Source organism: Megalopta genalis, chromosome 7 (genome assembly GCF_051020955.1).
Source record: "Megalopta genalis isolate 19385.01 chromosome 7, iyMegGena1_principal, whole genome shotgun sequence".
Taxonomy (NCBI): domain Eukaryota; kingdom Metazoa; phylum Arthropoda; class Insecta; order Hymenoptera; family Halictidae; genus Megalopta; species Megalopta genalis.
In genome coordinates, this window is record NC_135019.1 from 2,650,596 (window position 1) to 2,669,666 (window position 19,071).

Genomic DNA, 19,071 nt, shown 5'->3' on the forward strand with positions numbered 1-19,071 from the left:
TTTATGCGTTTGCGGTAGAAGCGAGTTGGTCGAAAACATTGCGTTCGAGCAAGAGCAATATTTTGCAAATGCTGTACGATTGTTTTCAATCGGTCAAAAATTTTGGAGAAATTTTATTTCGCATGAATATCGTAATATTATGATATTATAATATGATATATTATGTTATACATAAATAGTAATAATAATATATATATATATTATTATTATTATTATTTATATGTTATATATAATAAATATATTTATATATTTATATATTATAATATGTTATATATATATTATAATATTATAATATATAAATAATAATAATAATACTATATATATAGCATATTATAATACATATAAATAATAATATATATAGCATATTAAAACACATATAAATAATAATATATATAATACATACAATATATAATCATATATATTATATCCTATAATATTATAATAAAGGTTGTAATGTTAAGAATTTAGCAACTACGATTTAGTTTATGCCATTGTTCGGTACATATTAGATTTTGACAATTAGATTGAGACAATTCTTCTCAATTTAATATTATTTAGTTTTATTATTATTTAGTTATATCATACAATTTAATTAATAGAGTTCAGAAAGATGATTACTATCGGAAATAGAAGAATAATTTATATAAAACCAGATTGAAAACACTGACATCATTAAAAGTTTCGAACTGCATTCCGCCCTCTGCAACGCAAAGTTCTGCTCTCTGTAATAAACAAGCATATATCTTATAAATATATAACCTAAATAAATTCATACTTAATAGAGCTTTCGACCCTCTGACATTTACTCTGCGTCCAAGGCAGGGTCTGCGACGAGTCCTCTAGCAGACTCCAGGATGAAACACGACTCTTTGTCCTCCCCCCCCCCTGATCTGTCGAAACACCACAATCTCTTTACAGCTCGTGAACAGAGAGTTGCTGGAAGGTTTCTGTTCTCGGAGCGATTGCGATTGTGCGTGTCACCCCGTGGGAGGAGGGCAGCTATCCGGAGCACGATAAACGAGTAAATGGGAACGTGTGCTTCTACAGGGTGTCCCAAAAATGTCTCGTAATCCGGAAATAGCGGGTTCCTCGGATCATTTGAAGAAACTCCTTCCTTTACAAAAATGTTCTCCGAGGCATCGTTAACGAATTATTAACGAAAAACAGTGACCAATAAGAATCGAGTACGGCTGACGCGAGGCGGCCCAGCCAACCAGCGCGCGAAGCCCACGCCAGCCGAGCTCGTCTCTCATTGGTCACTGTTTTTCGTTAATAACTCGTTATCGGTGCCTCGGAGAACATTTTTGTAAAGGAAAAAGTTGCTTCGAATGACCCGAGAAAGCCGCCACTTTCGGATTGCGAGACATTTTTGGGACATCCTGTATAGTTCGCTCTCGTGTGAATCCCTTTCCGCCCACATATTTAATGGACCGCGTATTGAATCACGAGCCCGACAAAGGGGTTGAGAACGAATTGCATCGAAATCATAGTCTTCGAATGCCACGAAAAAGTACCGCCGCGACCGAAATGCGCACAGCGATCGAACAGCTCGCCTGACCAAGAGGGAGGGAGGGGGGGGGGACGTGTATCGCTTTTCCGAAATGCGAAGCTCAAGGCTCGAGCTATTGGCAGGCAGAATTTCCGGGAACCGCGAGATAGGTCGCTCGATAAAGTGAAAGGTCACGCATGTGAATCGTCGAACGACCCGAGAACTCAATCCTGTCGGAGCCAAAGACGCGAGTCGGCGGAGCCGGCTTCCTGCTTCTAGCGAATTGTATCGCTGGATACGTTCGCTCTGCGCGCGACCTTTTCTCCCTCGATTCGCCGTGTACTCTAAGCAGGAATCCCGAAGCCGCGGAATGAAGTAGTTGTTGGCTTTTAGCGCAGCCCGCGTGTGCTTTTATCGCGGGATTAAAACGCCGGAACGGGCGCGGCGAACGAGTTCCCCGGCCGCGTACTGTAGCCTATTTGTTCGCTGATAGAATCCTCGTTTCTCGAAGCTTCGCCTTTGTGCCGCCTGCTAATTTGCGACCTCTTGACCCTGGCAGGCTCGACCGTAATTTCGAGACCTTGTCGATCGACCAGAAAAGTTTCTGCGAAATCGTCGATGCTTCTGCGACGATTGCGAGCCTTGCAATCGACGGGGATGGTTTTTATTTTGCATAAAAATTCGCGGTCTAGCGACAACTGAACAGCGTTTCCCTGTGAAAAATCGAATTGGTCCGAATCGATTTATTGAAATAGAAATAGATAAGAAATAGATCCTTCTTTTTAAGGACGAGACTTTTTAAGTCGAGTCTCTGACTCGTAATGAAAGTTTTCAGTAATAATTTATCGAGTTATCGATGTTATTCCGTGCTTTAAAAAATCGGAATAAAATTTTAATGTTGCAATTTCAATCCTTGCAATCGACGGGGACGATTTTTATTTCGCATAAAAATTCGCGGTCTAGCGACAACTGAACTGCGTTTTTTTGTGTGAAAAATCGAATCGGTACGAATCGATTTATTGAAATAGAAGCCATGTCGGCGTTTCGTTTATGCTTCTTTAAGTCCGAGACTTTTTAAGTCGAGTCTCTGACTCGTAATGAAAATTTTCAGTAATAATTTATCGAGTTATCGATGTTATTCCATGCTTTAAAAAATTGGGATAAAATTCTAATCTCTTGTAGTCAATATTTAAGCGTTCAAGTAAATTTCGGCACACGATAAGCATCGATTTTCTTGCCCGTTCTAAGAAATTATTCGATTGCAATAATTTTTTAGAAATATGATTGATCCTTTCGTACAAAATTATATATTTATATCAAAGATAGAAACCGATCTGGCTCACACCGATCTGAACTCAAATCTAATGTAAGATATTAAAAGTCGAACAGACTTAATAATTAAACTACTACATTTAATCTAATTCTTGATTCAACATCGAGGTCACAAACATTTTTATTGACAAGATCTCTCCAAAAATATTATGCTGTTATACCTAAGGTAATTTATCTGTTTATTTTTAATAAACAATCATCTTATATACATAAAACTACGATTTAAAATGTTTAAAATTACTTAAATTTAGAACGGGAAAGAAAATTGATGCTTATCGTGTGCCGAAATTATAAAAATATTTTATATTATTATAAAAATTATAAAAATTATTATTATAATTATTATAAAAATTATTGCAATCGAATAATTTCTAATCGCATTAACTGCGAAGAAGATGGTATGTCAAGGGTTTAACGATTCCAATAAGGGAAACGTCGCGCATCGACGATCTTAAATACTTTCAGTCTTTTTACCGTTTTAAATTACGCTAACGCATTTTCGTCGGAACTGCATAAAATCTACGGTCCAATAATGATTCTCTGAAACCTGTTGGATCTCGTAGATAGGAAGAAAAGCAATTATCGAACTGGTAGACGACGATCGATGATAGCCAACCCGTGCTTTCAAAACAGCGAGCGATCAGGTGAAAACGCAAATCATCGTGTCGAATAGCAGCCAATACGATGAATCATCGAATTTATTTAGCGCGTGATTTTGTTGGCAGCGTTGTCGATGCGCTCGTCACGATGGACACTCTTCTTCTGCTCTATTTCATAGCTGCACCAGTATTTCCGTGAAGAGTTTGTATCACGGAAATACCCGCGTGTCGCAACGGAACAGCCCCGGTAATTACACGCCCTATCGAAAATAGAAATTACGAATATTCGGAACGATCGTATTCCAACAGCCGTCCGCCGCGGCGTTTCGATTGCGTCGTCAGAAAGTGTCTGAGAAAGTGTGGAACAGAAAGAGCTCGATTATTTTTCATCTTCTTCTTTGTCTTCTTCTTCATCTTGTTCTTCTTCGTCTTCTTCTTCTTGTTCTTCTTCGTCTTCTTCTTCTTGTTCTTGTTCTTGTTCTTCTTCTTCTTCTTCTTCTTGTTCTTCTTGTTCTTCTTCTTCTTCCTTTTCTGTGGTGCATTTATCGTCGCATCGACCATGAAGGTTCTCGTCGACGGAAATGGATCAGAAAGCAGTAGTTTGTCATATATATATTAACGACAACGACCCTGGAGGAATTTTATTCCTTCCTTTATACGGTTCTAGGCTGTAAAAGTTCCAGTGTAGGAGTCTAAGAAGGTCACTTTTAGGATCTTTCTTACAACAAAAGTAAATCAGATCGTAATCTAGGTTTTCGATGTTTTATTATGTATCTTTGGAGCACAGTAATTTTTCCCGGAAATGTTCGGAGCTCGGGATTGAAACCGGCTGATCTGAGAATATCGAGTCGCGATTCTTCGGGCCTCGCGACTCGTTTTTAGAGAAACTCGGGGCAGTCGGCGAAAAAAGTGCTAGAATAAAAACAGTGACTTAATTTTTTATTTCTAATTTTTTGCCACGATTCGAAGACATTTCGGAGGCCATGTGACACGATTCGAAGGCAATTTGGAGGCCACTTGACACGATTCGAAGGCAATTCGAAGGCCACGTGAAACTATTCGAAGGCAATTCGAAGGCCACGTGACACTATTCGAAGGCAATTCGAAGGCCACGTGAAACTATTCGAAGGCAATTCGAAGGCCACGTGAAACTATTCGAAGGCAATTCGGAGACAATTCGGACGCCCCATGACACTATTCGAAGACAATTCGGAGGCCACATGACACGATTCGAAGGCAATTTTTAGGTCGCATGACAAGTCACATGCAATTCGGAGGCAACATGGCACGATTCGAAGGCAATGGACAACGGACAATGAAGTCGAGGCAAAAATGGACAATTTGTGAAGAAGAGATACGATTATTCGAGCCTTGAGATTCATTTTTACAATTACTGATTGTCAACGACTATAATAAACGAGTCGCAAGGCTCGAACAATCGTATCTCCTCTTCCCAAATCGTCCACTTTCGTGCACAATCTGAGCGTCAATTAGAGACAATTTACTGTATTTTATAACATAAATGCTGTCGATGAAGGTGTGCATTATTCGAAAGTGCAGAAATGACTTTATTGCCGGAAAGAAGACGGCTCGAAAAATCATAAACTTAGAAACTGCAATGAAGAAGGCTATGTCTCTACGAAATTGAAAGCCTAACGAACGTGACCTTTTGTCGATTGCGCGTCGTTCGTTGAAGAACTGTTAATTTGTCTCGCTGAGCCGAAGATTCCCCGTCAATAAATGTTTTTTAGGGATAAATGGAAAAGATAATTCGTCCCGGAGAAAGTTAGGCGGATGCAGCGCGAAAATCCCGTTGAAGGACGGAACACTGAGCGTCAGTTATAGAGACATTACCGTATTACGCGCGATTGGTGGGTCGACGTTCCGTTCACGAGCAGCATGCGAAGTTTTTCGATTTTCCGGGGACGCGATCTTTCGGCTAATAAAACGGTCGGGGGATTATGTGGGTCGAGGACCCGAACGCGTCTTCGCGACGTGAAATATCGTCGGGACGCTGTCGATCGAGCCCCGCAGGTTCCGACCCGCTGAAACAGAGAGATCAGAGGCTCTGGCTGGAATCGAGCGTAGAACCCGCTCGAACTATCGAACCAGAAAGGCGTTATCGTCGAATCGCCGGCGCGACGGCGTGCCCCGGCTTCCGTTCTCCATTCAGTTTAGGAGTTTACAGGAGCAAACAATTCCTGAGAGCTTTTTAAAGGATGTAGGTCAGACACTGTTTTGAATCTTGCGCGTTCGCTGCGAGCTAGTTTTCCCGTTCGGACGGCATTATGCTCGACGTTAGCCTCGCCGCGTTGCGTTATTCATCGACCGTCGGCCGCGGCGCGATCGAGAATCGCCGCGCCGCGTTATCGCCGGATTATTTCTATCGAGAAATAAGTAGGTTCTCTCTTCGGCGATAAATTATTTTCGAGAACAACGGCGAGCAGGGGAACGGAGCCGTTTCCAGCGGGTTGCGTTTGCCAAAGTACGAGCGGAACAACGCGACATCGACTGCGCTGCTCGCGGATTCTGGCGCCCGCGCGTCGTCGCCGAGCATCTTAAATAAAGCGATTTATGTCCGGCGTCGTTTTTAAGAGTTCCAAAATGCATTTGCATCGCGTGCCCGAGTAACGGCGACGATAAAAGCGCTCGCGTCAACATCGTTCGCCGCGTAGAAGCAGCGGTGCTCCGAAAAAGAAGAACGGATAACTGAATTCTGCGACGTACTCGGAGCTTGCGCTTGGCAAAAAGAAGCTTGGAAAAGAGAGGCTTTCAAGCAGAGGCGGGCACGCGAAGCCGGCCGGAAACAACGCAATCGTTCACGCGTAAAATACTGCGACAGCGGATGCGAAACTCGTGGCAACGTCGCGATCAGTGTGTGAAATAAATAGAGAGAAAGATAGTGCGAGATACGTTTCGATCACCGAAAATCTTGGAGAAAGTATTTAACATTATATTATATTTGCAGGGAAGCGAGCGATAATTGAGTTAAGCAATCGGAAGAATATTGCGTACAAAAATGTTACTACAGTAATGTCTCTCTAATTGACGCCCAGATATACCACAAAAATGGATAGTTTGGGAAGAGGAGATACGATTATTCGAGCCTTGCGGTTTATTTTTATAGTTATAAATTGTCTACGATTATAAAAATGAGCCGCAAGGCTCGAATAATCGTATCTCGTATTCGAGCCTTGCGGTTTATTTTTATAGTTATAAATTGTCCACAATTATAAAAATGAGCCGCAAGGCTCGAATAATCGTATCTCCTCTTCCCAAATTATCCATTTTAGTGGAGAATCTGAGCGTCAGTAAGGGAGACATTACTGTAGTTTCTTCGAAAATTAGTTCCCTAAAAATCAGAAATTTAAATAGCTTCGAAAGACAATGGAAAAATAAGTTCGTGTCACGTTTCCAGCGATTTGAACTGCGACTATACAATTCTGCATGACCCACCCTGTAGAAGGATGTGAAATGCACGCGTCTCGCGGATTAACCCTTTGCACTCGAGACTATTTTAATTCCAAAATGAAGACACTTGTTTCAAGTATTTCAATCTGATACGTTTGCAGAAAACTTCTTTATTATTTGACAATTTATTTAATACAGACAAACTTAATAACGTGAAAATTCTTTTAAAATAATGTAGCAATTTTTAACGTCGCTTCAGAGTCATCACTCGAGTGCAAAGAGTTAATTGTGAAAACTATAGTAATGTCTCTCTAATTGACGCTCAGATTGTCCACAGAAATGGACAATTTGGGAAGGGGAGATGCGATTATCCGAACCTTGCGGTTTGTGTTTTTATAGTTATGAATTGTCGACAATTATAGAAACGAGCCGCAAGATTCAAATAATCGTGTCTCCACTTCCTAAATTGTCCATTCTTGTGCAGAATGTGAGCGTCAATTAGAGAGACATTATTATAATTCCATTCGAACGACTGGCAGTCTCGCAGCTCATCTTTACAATCGCCGGCGTCAATAATTATAAAAAGCGAGACGCGGGGCTCGAATAATTGTGTCACCTCTTCCCAAATTGTCCATTCTTGTGCACAAACCGAGCGTCAGTTAGGGAGACGTTATTATAATTCCATTGGAACGGCTAGCAGTCTCGCGGCTCATTTTTACAGTTGCCGGTGTCAATAATTATAAAAAACGAGACGACAGGGCTCGTATAATCATGTCTCCTCTTCCGAAATTGTCCATTTTTCAGTTAGGGAGACATTATTATAATTCCATTCGAACGGCTTGCAGTCTTGCGGCTCATCTTTACAGTCGCCGGCGTCAATAATTATAAAAAACGAGCCGCAGGGCTCGAATAATCGTGCCTCCTCTTCCAAAATTGTCCATTCTTGTGCACAATTTAAGCGCGTCAGTTAGGGAGACATTTCTGCAAATTCCACTCGAATGACTGGCAGTCTCGCGGCTCATCTTTACAGTCGCCGTCGCCAATAATTACAAAAAACGAGCCGCAAGATTCGAATAATCCTGCCTCCTCTTCCCAAATTGTCCATTTTCGCGTAGAAGCTAATGAAAAATCAGGGAGAATTTGCTGTAATCTCAATGAAAATAGAGAAAAGATCCTTCGGAAGCACGCTCGCGTCGTCGGAACCGTGTCGGCCGGGATTTTCTCGCAAAATTCACCGGACCCCGGCATCGCCTCGGACGTTTTTAGTCGTCGAGGCGTCATCGGCAACGAGTTCGTCGATCGTCTAACTAGGTTTCAGCGCGTTGCCGCGAAACACCGACGCTCTGTACACGACAACGGAAACAGGGACGAGCGGTAAGTTCGCTCACGGAAAGTTGACGGAACATTGTTAGGCAAATGAGCAACTTCTGCCGCGCGAATAAGAAAACGCGTTTACGTGCTGGCAGAGAGCGACGCGCTGTCTATTATCGTCGAATGATACGCGGGAACCGGAGCTTTGCTATATAATACCTGAAGGAATTTAATGGTGTATATCGGACAACCCCGCTGTTCGCTAATTGTTCGCTAATTGTTCGCTAACTGGTCGGGGACAGTTTAATCTCGTCTAATGGCGTGACGACGTTACCGTAAGATCGTTTGCTAATCGATATTACCGAGGAGGGTCTCGTGCAATTGCTTCGAGGTGCCCGTTAAAAAATTGACCAGCTAACTGTGAAATAGTCCACGAACGATCGGCGCAAAATAGTTGAACATTTGCTAAAATCGAATATAGAGTCTTTAATAATAATTGTCGTTATTTCTTTGCGAGAATGATTTATGGAAGTGTTAAAAATTATACTACGATTTTACGCGTTTCGCAGTGATCTGAATATTTTTATACTATATTTTATTATTTTTATTTTTATGATTCTTACTTCGTTAGCAGATTTTTCTTCTTTTTTAATTTAGAAAGCAAACCAGAGCGACCAGTGAAATAAATGCCATTTACTTTCACGAGAGTTTTTAGATATTTATACGTAACGTAATCTTAAAACCATCTTTTTCATCGAATATTAAGATATAATCTCAGCGAACAATTGTCAAAAAAAATTGTAAATTTATTCACGATATATTTATCGTTCATTCGAACGTTATGGTGGACAGTCTTTAGAAAAATTATTAGAAAGATGCAATAACGTGCAATAACTCGATCTTGAGTACGAAAAATTTTGATGAAACATTTCTTGAATAAGAAATATTTTCTTCGCGAAGCAACGCTGCACTTAATAGAATAAATTGAACTCAACAAAATAATCTTGACACACCATTTTCTTCGCAGTTACTGCGATTAGAAATTTTTCGATTGCAATCATTTCTTAGAAGGGAAAGAAATTCGATGCTTATCGCGTGCCTAAATTTACTCGAATGCTTAAATATATTGCATCAGCCAAGAGATTAGAATTTTATTTCAATTTTACTGGACAGAATAACATTGATAAGTTATTAACCCTTTGCACTCGAAGCCGAATGGACGCGAACTTTCAAATAGTTTTTCCGACCCACGTTTTTTTACATTTTATATGACCATTTATATTTGCATGTGAAATTGAATATTGCTTCCCTCGTGCAACAATTACGCTTTCAGCAGCTCTTTAAATATAAACAAATTTGACTAATAAAATTATTTCGAGACGTGACATAATAATTTTTAATGGCGCCTCGGAGTCGCCACTCGAGTGCAAAGGGTTAATAAAAATTTTCGCGACGATTCGGTCTTCAAGTACTGCATCGTTGCAATTATTAATTCGTATTAATAATAATAATTTCATCGTGATGATGCTGTTAACTATTTTACGGGAACTAGAAAGATATCCAAAAACTTCTGTGCATGCTCCGCACAATACGAGCACAACACAAGGGTGCATCGCATTCATCCGATTTAGCCTACTTGCACCACGTTTCCACCACGCCTTTCACGAACGGACCGGGTAATATCGCCTCCGGAATACGATCGTCTTACTATCTGTACACGTTGCCATAAGTTTGAATTCGATTTACGTGTGGGTTTACAACTTCGTTCGAGTGGGTGTACAGTACGATTGTGCTACAAGCATCATAGCGTGTTCGGGATAACGTGCATTCAATGGGCGGCATGTTCGGTGGTAGAGAAGCTCTATTAACATTCAAATGATAAATAAACGGTGATGCATTGCGGTAAGGGTGTGTATCTCGGCTTACGCCTAATCTAACATGCGAAAATAAATCGTTAGGCAAACGTGACACAAGAACTTGACGTGAGAATTTCAGTGCTATCGGTAACCGTACTCTCTAGACGTGATCGTTGTTTAAAATAGTTCAATAATACAGTAATTTCTCCGAGAAATGCCAAATTTCGCGTTGCTGTGAATTTCTCTGTGCTAGTCCTACGGATATGCAATTTATTGCTACGTCGATGTCAAGGGTCGACGAAATTCCCGGAGGACAAGACAAAATGGTCTGTTTAGGTGTGAGACAAGTAAGAAAAATCGCGGAGCTGCAAGGTATAGTAAATTCTTCCCAATTCGCTCTCGGATTGGACACAAAAATGGACAATTTGGAAAGTGGAGGTAGGGTGCTAGCATGCTAGCTGCTGCCATTTTGTGCCGACTGGTCCGAGTTTCTATAATAAATTTATTATATATTTAAATTATCTTAAAATTTAAAGAAAAAGAACTTTTTTAAATTATTTTTATCTCGTGATTAAACTATATAGAACTAATTCATACTAGTAAATTAATTCTGTTAAAATGGACGCTAAATAATATAAAAAATTCAGCAAAATTTAAATTTGCCCCTCGCTCTTTATTAAAAATTTTAAATAATTCAATATGAATAAGCTAATTAATTGTGCTATTAGATTTATGTCCCAAAAATAGATAAATAATTTATATATATATAAATAATTATACTATGATACTATAATAGTAATAATACTATAATAATTATAGTATATATAATGATACTATAATAATTATAGTATATATAATGATACTATAATAATTGTACTATATATAATAATACTATCATAACTATACTATAATAATATTATACTATACATAATAATACTATAATAATTGTACTATATATAATAATACTATAATAATTGTACTATATATAATAATACCATAATAATTAAATATACTATTATATATAATAGTATATTTCACTCACAATTATACACCCTAAAGTAACATGCCTGAAAAAAGTCGTCAGGCATTATTTAAATGTTACGAATGAATTTAAGAAATATATGTCGAAATATAAATCATACTCTTTCTAATACACTGAACAATAAAAATGACGACAGAGATTACCAGCAATCTTTCCACGACTACTTGAACATAATTGAACTCTTTACCAAATCGGTCTCAAACTTTCTTTTGTTCTGTATCTTCCAAAAAAAAAACAAATATATCGATTCTCATATAAATATTTCCTTCAACAATCTTCCGCAAGGTTCGTTCATCAGAATTTCTCGCGAATCATTCGACACGCGAATTAATCAGCGAACGATATTCTCGACTCGAGAGAAAGAGAATATAAAAGCGCCCCTCTGCTCTGCTCGCCGCCGAAACTAAAAACCAACGAATTGCACCATGGAGCCATCGCTCCGCTCGGCTGGCTCGTTTTCCACGAAGGAAAGAAGCGCACAGCTTGTCCATTAGCCGACGGAAAAATAACGTTCTTGTAAACGAAGATCTGGGCTGAGGCGCGGCCGGCCGTTTCGTCCCATAATTCAGCGGCGAAATCGAGATCGAGGCCGCTCGGGGCGACGACAAACGCGCCGGAGGATGCGACTCTGCGAGCGGAACAAAAGAAAATGGCGGATGGGTGCACGGATGGGTCGCATCGCGTCGCGTCGCCGAGGAGGAAATCGGGAGAAAATTCGCGCGAGGTGAACGCATGGAAATGCGCGCGAACCGAGCGAAACGGGCACGCCGGTTTCCAGGAAGGTGTGAAAAAGAAAGCCGCAGGAACAACCGTGGCAGAAATAGCCGGTTAATTTTGCACCGGCCCGTGCTATAAACGTACATCATACAGGCCCCGCGTCTGTTCATCGTCTGCCCTCCTCTACTTTTTCGCGCTTTCTCGCTCGTTCTCCATGATCCCGCCCGGCTTTCGTCCCGCGGCCGCCCGTTAACCTCTCCCCCCCTCCTCCCCCCTTCGTTTTCACGGAACGTTTGATTCTCCCCCGACGAATCGAAAATATCGCGGCGAAACCGATCCCGCGGAATTACGCCGGGACTCCTTTCTTTCCGCACATAATGTTCCCGAAATTGAACGCGCGCGCGCGCTGTCTTTGAACTATCGCGGGGGGCGGGGGTAAACGCGAAGAACGAGGCGAGGCGAGCCCGGCTCGTCTATTCCCGCCGCGGAACATTTCACGCGGGCGGCAAAGAAAAATAAAGCTACTTGCTTGAAATAAGCGTGTTTCGTTCTGGTGGGCTTGTTAAAAGACCACCTGAAGCAATATCGGCGGGCATCCCGGCACATTTATTTTCTAGGGATACAGGGACCTTCTCCGTTCCGCGGTCTCTTCCCGGAGAACGCGTGTGCACGCGGTTTTGTTCCTGGAAATACATATATATGTATATGTATATTGCGACGGAAATTTTACGCCGTTGTGTTCCCGCATTTCCTTGTATTTATCCTTGTATTTTTGTTTGCGCGCGCGAGGGGCGATTTTTTAGCGTCGAGAAATTCTGCGGAAAGGCGCGAGAGCAGTATCGTTGAAAGTTATTCCGTATGAAGGGTGAGAAAGGAGATTAAAGCTTTTAATTCTGTTCACTCGAAGCCGAATTAACGTAAAATTCGATCGAAAGCTTTTGTGACCCATTGCGTTTCCATTTTATGTAATCTAATGCATTTTGTACGTATGGAATCGAATTTTGTGACAGATGCAATAACAGTTCTTTAAATATGAACAGATTTGATTGATAAAATTGTTTCGAAACGTGGCGTAACAATTTTTAATGGCACCTTGGAGTCGCCGTTCGAGTGGAAAGGGTTAATATATCTGATATTTCGATTGAATTGCACGCTGCGACTCAGTCAAGTTCCCATTTTCAAGTGCAAAATGATTCATTTACGTCGGTATATTCTAGGGTTGATTTTCTACCGCCATTTTCGCGCAATTGCACGAAAAGACGCGAGATCGGCACCATTAGAAGTCATTCTGCATGGACGATCGAAAGAAAACTAAAACTTTTCATGCATCTAGTATTTCGATTGCATTGCATGCTTCGATCTAGTTAGGTTCCCATTTTCAAGTGCAAAATGATTCATTTATATCGAAAGTGAAGCGTTGTCTCATAGGTCGATGTGTGCAAGGGTTGATTTTCTACCACCATTTTAGCGCAATTGCACGAAAAGATACGAGATCAGAGCCACTAAAAGTCATTCTGCATGAACAATCACAAAGAAAACTAAAACTTTTCATGCATCTAATATTTCAATTTCATTGCATGCATCTATCCAATCAGGTTTTCATTTTCGAGTGCAAAATGATTAATTTATATCGAAAGTGAAGCGTTGTTTCATAGATCGATGTGTGCAAGGGTTGATTTTCTACCACCATTTTAGCGCAATTGCACCAAAAGACACGAGATCTGCGCCATTAGAAGTCATTCTGCATGAACGATCAGAAAGAAAACTGAAACTTCTCATGCATCTAATATTTCGATTGCATTGCATGCTTCGATCTAGTTAGGTTCCCATTTTCAAGTGCAAAATGATTAATTTACGTCGAAAGTGGAGCGTTGTCTGATAGATCGCTGTATTCTAGGGTTGATTTTTTACCACCATTTTCGCGCAATTGCACCAAAAGACACGAGACCTGCGCCATTAAAAGTCATTTTGCATGAACAATCAGAAAGAAAACTGAAACTTCTCATGCATCTAATATTTCAATTGCATTGCATGCTTCGATCCAGTCAAGCTCCCATTTTCATGTGCGAAATGATTAATTTATCTCGAAAGTAAAGCGTTCTGTGATAGATCGATATGTGAAAGGGTTGACTTTCTGCCATCATTTTCGCGCAATTGCACGAAAGACGAGATCAGCGCCATTAGAAGTAATTCTGCATGGACGATCAGAGAAAGAAAACTGAAACTTTTCATGCATTCAATCTTACAATTGTATTACACACGCTTCGACCCAGTTAAATTCCCATTTTCAAATGCAAAACGTGTAATTTCCTTTAAATGCGAAACGTCGTTTGAAGGGTTCCGAGGAACTCATTTACATAAATAAAGTCCGCCGTCACAGTATTCGCGACAACGCACCGTCATTCTTTCTTATTCCATTTCACAGTTTCCGACATGTTTTGCGACCGACTGAAAAATACAAGCTGCACACGCGTTGCGAAAGAAGCCTCGAGGGAACAGAGATGGTTTTATCTTTCGGAAGAATGTAACGAAATTGTTTCACGTAACCCGACTCCTTTTTCCGAGCGCTATTTCGAGTGTATAGTTCGAACGAAGATTGCAGTGGGATTCGGCGAAGTAATGTAATTTTGCTCGATAATGTAGGTGTAGCTGCGAGTAGAGCATGTTTTAAGATCAAGCGAAGAGATTTATCGGCGAGAAGCGAATGGAGCGCGTTCGCTACGGAATTAATTAAGTTTCGGCGCAGGAAAAAGAGCAACGATAGATTCTAGAGATTAACCTCGTCTGAAAGGCACAATTGACGGTGCTTATGATCATTCTCAGCTGCAATGATTAATTTTTAAAAATCTGTACTCGAGGATACAAGGATACTTTCACTAATTTCGATGAAATTTTCAGCATTTCTACAAGGTGTCCCATAATTATGTTAAAAGAATATATATAAAAAAAGAGCAACGATAGAATCTAAAGATTAACCTCGTCTGAAAGGCACAATTGACGGTGCTTATGATCATTCTCAGCTGCAATGATTAATTTTTTAAAATCTCTATTCGAGGATACGAGGATACTTTCACTAATTTCGATGAAATTTTCAGCATTTCTACAAGGTGTCCCATAATTATGTTAAAACCTTGAAAGGGATGATTCTTGCTATCATTCGAAGCAACTTCTTCCTTAGCGAAAACGCAATCCGCGGCTTTGTTTACGAGTTATCAACGAAAAACGCCGATCTCGCCTCTGATTGGTCAGTGTTTTTCGTTAATAACTCGTAAACCAAGTCGCGGATTGCATTTTCGCTGAGGGAAAAGTTACTTCGAATGACCTCAGGAATCATACTTTCCCGGGTGTTGAAATAATTATGGGACACCCTGTATAAATCCCCAAGATCTACGAGGCGCGTTTTTCAGATTTTCGTTACAGGCTCGGATAAGAAAATTAACCTATTACACATTACATACCCATTACCAAAATGCAAAAAAATATTAAATTCAGCTCATTAGTTTCAAACTGAAGTTTACAATGATTTAAAACAAAATAGCGAGAATTCATAACACTTTCATGAAGCACGCGATACGTTCTCGCTATTTCAATGTCTGCGTCTTATTTAGAAGTTTCAATTTTTAAAAGAAAAAAAATTTGGAAAAGTGTCCCAAGAATGGAACATTAGCGAATAATGGGTTAAGAAATAAATAATATTATTATTATTATTATTATTATTATTAATATTTTTATTATTGAATAATATTCTAATTTTTCAATTCTCTAGGAATCTACTAGTTGTTCCGACGCCGCAAAAAAAGATTCAAGTCGTTTGGACGAATTCGAAAAAAGAGTTATTCCGTTTGAAAAAGTGTTACCATACTTTCGACGCGAGTGCAGCATAAATATGTAATAGTATAATAACTACGGGCAGCGCGAAGTTACTGCTCTGCTTTGTGCATGGATACGTATTTCAAAGCCGCGGAATCGGCGCGCGGGCGTCGGGAGAGATTCGGTTTTCGATTTACATGGCAAGAAAGAACCGAAGGAAACGCGGTCTCGGAAACGTGATGTGAAAGCGTGTCGAACACCGTCAAACCGGGGACAGACCGCGGCGATCTGACATCATCGAATTACGTACGTATCGGCATGAACCGAGGAAGCCGTCGACGCTTCGGAACGGACGTTGACGGGCGAACGTCGACGCGGACGCATTTAGACGCGCGATTACGTGGAACTCCGGCGACGTCACGTGGCCGTCAATGTAACGGGCAACGAATTCATTCTCCCTTCGGTCGCGTTCCCGAGGTTTATTTACGGCGGCTCGTTTCGGCCACTTTCCTTTCCGTCGCGTTTTCCACTTATCTTATTCACCGCGTCCCCTGTCCTTCGCAGTGCACAGAAATTTAGACCTCCGCGAAGTCCACTTTTACCCCGAAACTCGTCCCAGTAATCAGCTGATCCAGGTTCAAACGTTTCCAGCGTTGGAGATCGAAGCTTTCTGCTGAAAGAAAGTGTAACAGATTCGGGAAATCAGAGTTCGTTCGCGCTAATTATTTTTAAATCGCGTTTAGGTCTATGCGAAACATGATTGAATTTGACTAAACATTTTTGAATTAGGATAGACGGTAAATTAATCAATTAGCTGTGTCGCCTGCTTTTCAGAGTACTCATCTGTATGTGTCGCGAGAATCGAGCGATGGCGAGTTTACTCGTCACGATAAAAGTATTGCCACTTCTCTATGACGAGTATACTCGTCACGATACAAAGTATTACCACTTCTCCACGACGAGTATATTCGTCATGATACAAAGTACTGTCATTTCCCCATGACGAGTATACTCGTCATGATACAAAATACTGCTACTTCTCCACGACGAGTATACTCGTCACGATACAAAGTATTGCTACTTCTCCACAACGAGTATACTCGTCACGATACAAAGTATTGTCATTTCCCCATGACGAGTATACTCGTCATGATACAAAGTACTGCCACTTCTCTATGACGAGTATATTCGTCACGATACAAAATTCTCCGTGACGAGTATACTCGCCGTGTCACAAAATACTGCCACTTCTCCACGACGAGTCTACTCGTCATGATACAAAGTACTGTCACTTCTCCATGACGATTATACTCGTCACGATACAAAATTCTGCCACTTCTCCATGACGAGTATATTCGTCATGCCATAAAATAATGCTACCTCTCCGTGACGAATATACTCGTCACGATATTAAATTCTGCCACTTCTCTACGACGAGTATACTCGTCACGATACAAAATCCTGTCGCTTCTCCACGACAAGTATACTCGTCACGATACAAAGTACTGTCACTTCTCTACGTCGATTATACTCGTCACAATACAAAATTCTGCCACTTCTCCATGACGAGTATACTCGTCATGCCATAAAATATATTGTCACTTCTCCGTGACGAGTATACTCGTCACGATGCAAAATTCTGCTTCTACGACGAGTATACTCGTCACGATACAAAATCCTATCACTTCCCCACGACGAGTATACTCGTCGAACACAGCCGACTTATTAATCGACTTGCAACGCCGGTCCGAAAGTACGTTCCAGTTAAAAGCTTCTCCAGCGGTTTCACTATTTATCCGAAATACGAATACATGCCGTGGCAAATTGCGAAAATGTTCTTCCGTGATATTCCACGCTTTTAGAATTCTGTGGAAGTTCCCATTGAAAAGATAGCGGCTTTATCCGAGCATAAAGGTTCGTGCTGCATAAAATTAGGAAGCCCGGGAAAAATAAGTGGGGCACCAAATTGAGGATCCTTTCCTCTCTGCGGAACGCCGGAGTGTCTGGGCGTCATTGTCATCGTTCCCCTTTTCTGTTTACAGACGTACCCAGCGAGCAATCTGTCTTCGTTATGCTGAACGGCGAGGAGAGCGAATTGAGATTCCTGAATATTTCGAACCCGAAGGTGAGCAACCTACCATCTTTGCATTTTCCATTATATCATTGTACAACGTGTTCCATGAATTTCTCGAATTTTCTACGCAGCATTTTATAGGAATGATCGATAACGTTTCACGTTTCACGAAATTTCGTCGATTTTCGAACGGCGTTGTCTCAAACAGTCTTTATATTTTTATTACGAGAAGACGGAGCTAGAGAGCGTGCATCCGGACGCTTTCGTCGTGATGTATTCCGTGGTTGATAAGGCGTCCTTCCAAAGAGCCGAGGAGTACCTAGAACGCCTTCACGATCAAGAATTCCTGCGTGGGAAATCTGCGATCCTAGTCGGCAACAAGGTGGACCTGGTCCGATCCAGGGTGGTGTCTTCTCAAGGTCTGTAGAGAGGGATTCGTAATTACACGAATTTTTAGTTTTAATCCTCGGACGATTTTCACAATTATACAATTGACGACACTTGTGACCAGGTTACGGATCGCTTTTTGCAATATAAAAATTGCCTGCGTCAATTGCAGAAGACAGTAGCCACGTAGAAATATTGTTTGATTCTTCTTAATAAGCTTAATGAGCTGGAAATAATGAATTAACGTTCTTAAATTCTTTCAATTTTTCTACCGTTCGAAAATGGACCTACTGGTTTTTATTAAAAAGCGCGGCAAATTCTTAGTTCACTTATAAATATATTTAATAAACCTATTAAAATAGTATATATATTAAAAATATTTAATATATAAAATATAATATGTATAATATAAAATAATATATAATATAATATTATATTATTATATTATATTATTATATTATATAATATTATATTATATTATATTATATTATATTATATTATATTATATTATATTATATTATATTATATTATATTATATTATATTATATTATATTATATTATATTATATTATATTATATTATATTATATTATATTATATTATATTATATTATATTATATTATATTATATTATATTATATTATATTATATTATATTATATTATATTATATTATATTATATTATATTATATTATATTATATTATATTATTTTATATTATACATATTATATTTTATATATTATATATATTATAATATAATATAATATATGTAATATATACAATATAATAAAAATATATATTTTTGAATTAATATTCTTGCAGACGTAGATTAACTGTTGCTTCCAGCGCAGCAGATTTTTCTTTAATTTGAACGCAAAAAATCGTGCAATTAAGGAACGATTTCAATGCTCCGAGCCAAAATGGCCCGGTAACCGCAGTCCGAGGATTAAAAGCCGGCCCCCTTAGCATTTATACATATATACATTTACAAAAAGAGAACATTCTATAAACCTTCTGACCCAATAAGTGGTGCCAACAAAAAGGAAC

The 19,071-nt window shown here is 39.8% G+C and overlaps 1 protein-coding gene across 2 annotated transcripts in view; it reads left to right on the forward strand.

Annotated features, from left to right (window-relative positions):
- Rgk3 (Rad, Gem/Kir family member 3) overlaps positions 1-19,071 on the forward strand; it is a 102,839-nt gene that overhangs the window by 72,941 nt on the left and 10,827 nt on the right. For both annotated transcript variants that reach the window (XM_076523905.1, XM_033467072.2), the window contains exons 5-6: positions 17,610-17,692; positions 17,874-18,060. In XM_076523905.1, the coding sequence (XP_076380020.1) occupies positions 17,610-17,692; positions 17,874-18,060 (270 nt within the window). The remainder of the gene's footprint in view (positions 1-17,609; positions 17,693-17,873; positions 18,061-19,071) is intronic.